General features: G+C 34.5%; 1 protein-coding gene across 1 annotated transcript; it reads right to left on the bottom strand.

Annotated features, from left to right (window-relative positions):
* Positions 1-952: 952 nt before the first annotated feature.
* On the bottom strand, positions 953-2498 carry LOC111376927 (putative pterin-4-alpha-carbinolamine dehydratase). The gene is made up of 4 exons (XM_022999943.1): positions 2305-2498; positions 2084-2207; positions 1704-1772; positions 953-1445 (listed from the first exon to the last, which is right to left on the bottom strand). Exons 1-4 carry the CDS (start codon positions 2380-2382, stop codon positions 1357-1359), a joined length of 360 nt encoding a protein of 119 aa, XP_022855711.1. The 5' UTR covers positions 2383-2498; the 3' UTR covers positions 953-1356.
* Between the last annotated feature and the right edge of the window lie 24 nt (positions 2499-2522).

Here is a 2522-nt window from a genome sequence, read left to right as displayed (position 1 = left end):
GGTTCGGTTCGTTTGGAAATTTCTTGAAAAGCTAATCCATCGGCAATCCAGCTTTTATCACATTACACTAATTTAAGATTCGACAATTCACCTTAAGTTCACTCTTTTTAACCTCAATTCGAAAGATCACCACTCACTCACAATGAGGTTTGAAAATGCAGCCGAAAGTCTCACTCTCTTTGAATCTCACAGCGAAAGAAATTTATCCATACATTATTCACTTTTATATGTCCAACCATTTCAAACATGCTCATTAATTTGGAGTCCAGTGTTTTTCTTTCCAATTTCACCTATTGCATGATAATTTATTTTCGTCAATGCTAGTAAAAAATGTAACTGTATTTCTTTTCTTTTATTAATTGTCTGCTTTAATCTAATTTGACCTGCTAACTAAACCCAATGGGTGCACTGGCGCTTCAATAAAGTTTCTCACAAGCAAATAGGTATTTAACTAATACACACCACATATATTTGATATTTTTGAATTTTTTTCGAGCTTCCTATCTATGCAAATTTGCCTTCTGTTTCTTTTCTTCACCTCCTCCTCTTTTTTTTTTTTTTTTTTTTTTTAAAAAAAAAATATTTTTTTTTTTTTTTTTTTTTAAAAAAAAAAAAAAAAAAAAAATTTTTTTTTTTTTTTTTTTTTTTAAAAGAAAAATAGTTTTTTGTTAGACAAAAACAAGCTACAAGGGTCCAAACTATCGTGGCATGGAAAAAGATGACATATTTCACTCATTTTGCCAGTACCACATAATTTAGCCCCAGTTTGGCTTCCATTAATTTTCATTTCATTACATTCAATTTTTCTCTCTCCTATTTTTTACCACACAATCTTCTATAAAATTATATTACACCTAAATCAAATTTTTTTCTTCTTTTTCAACCACTCATTTTTCAAAAAAAACACTATTTCATCCATTTTCATTTCTACGAAATGGGGCCAAACAAGGGCTTACCGTCAAAATACAAGATTCGTTGTCACATTATCTCCACCATAAAATCGTATATGGCAGTGCAGAGTAGGAATACTTTAAAAAAGAGTCAAATCAGATGCTCATTACACAACTGGGTTTTGCTACTCATCAGCTCAGTGTACAGCCCCTCTTGTGAGGGAGGGCCCGTGATTTTTATTGGATGTGGGCCCCCTATTTTGTGAGAGGACACAGCTCGATGTACAGCCAGCAAATTCCTACACAACTATATATGAACTGTAAGTCTTTTGTATAACCCAGAAACTCATGAAAAGGACTTGACCAACGAACACAACACACCAAAGACGGGTCCCATGCAGATTATTGTATGAAAAGCTGCTGAGTACACGCATATATACCAACATTCGCAGTTTTCCTCAACTATTCATTTAGCAGTTTTTTTGCTTAGAAGATGGTGGAGATCGAGCCCATTGATCTTGGCAGCAAGTATGAAATCATTCTCTGTGAGTCCACCTGCATGAGTGAAAATTGCATCAATTCCTCGAAGAACAAACTGCATTTCATGAATATATTTTAAGCAGCCACTTTTGTATGTACAACCACAGCATGCATCACAGTCGAACTAAACAAGCGCGTCAAGCGATGAACTAATTCTTGAAAGGACTTCAGGGTTGCGGTTAAAGCAAAAGAGATCCTTCGTTTCACAGTTAATCTCCAGAAACAAATGTCAAGAATGTGACAAAAAAGAGATGTTCACGGGGATGAACTTACCCACTGCATGAGTCCATATATCAATTTTTACATTGTTCCATCCCACAAGATGAAGGTCTGGATGATGACCTGCGACAAGAAATAACTATTCAGGCAGAAAACTTTGAAGTAGAATAAGGTGTCCACACCATACGATTATTCAGAACTTATTATTTGCTAGTTGCTACTTTATTGATCTATTTTATGTTTGTTTGCAAGTTAAACTTTTAATTTGTGTGGATTTTAAAGATGGTTTATGGTTTATTATGAACATATTTTTCTCATTCTTCTAAATTATTTTATTGGTTTGTCGAGTCTTATGCCTCAACTCAGAGAGCTACAATGTTGTGGTAACCGACTGAGTCCTTTTAACAGTTTTACACAACAAGTTGATTAGATACCTTCCGCCTCAGCAACATTAGCTACAAGCTGAAAAACCTCCAGTCCTTTTGTGAAACTCTTGACTTTCCATGATCGATGCAACTTCCATGTGCCAACTTCATGCACCAAATCCCACCCAGGAACCTGAATGGAAAAACACCAATCAAGAACTAGAACTTACAAAAGTGTTAAAAACTAAAAATAAAAAATAAAAAATAAAAGGGTCAAAATAGGTTTATGCCTGTGGAATTAATTGATGGGCTGCATCCTCAGTCATAGGCCTCAGGTCCTTTGAGCTGCATGGAACACACTTCTTCATAGACAAGTCTGACACAGAGATTCAACAATTATCAACATTAGCAATTAACCAATTACCGATTTGCAAATACATTTCACTTGAAAAAAATAGAATTCCACAATTGGTTGGATCAATATTCACTAATATACACACAATTTGCA

This window comes from Olea europaea, unplaced genomic scaffold, assembly GCF_002742605.1.
Source record: "Olea europaea var. sylvestris unplaced genomic scaffold, O_europaea_v1 scaffold15771, whole genome shotgun sequence".
NCBI classification, from domain to species: Eukaryota; Viridiplantae; Streptophyta; class Magnoliopsida; order Lamiales; family Oleaceae; genus Olea; species Olea europaea.
The sequence above is the reverse complement of the archived record's forward strand: the minus strand, read 5'-3'. Positions and strand labels throughout refer to the sequence as shown.

Excerpts from the sequence above, each read along its gene's own strand:
- LOC111376927 (XM_022999943.1), bottom strand. The coding sequence starts at position 2,382 with ATGAAGAAGTGTGTTCCATGCAGCTCAAAGGACCTGAGGCCTATGACT. Across the intron at positions 1,773-2,083 it reads TAATGTTGCTGAGGCGGAAG|GTCATCATCCAGACCTTCAT; the intron begins GTATCTAATCAA and ends TTCTTGTCGCAG. Across the intron at positions 1,446-1,703 it reads TATATGGACTCATGCAGTGG|GTGGACTCACAGAGAATGAT; the intron begins GTAAGTTCATCC and ends TCACTCATGCAG.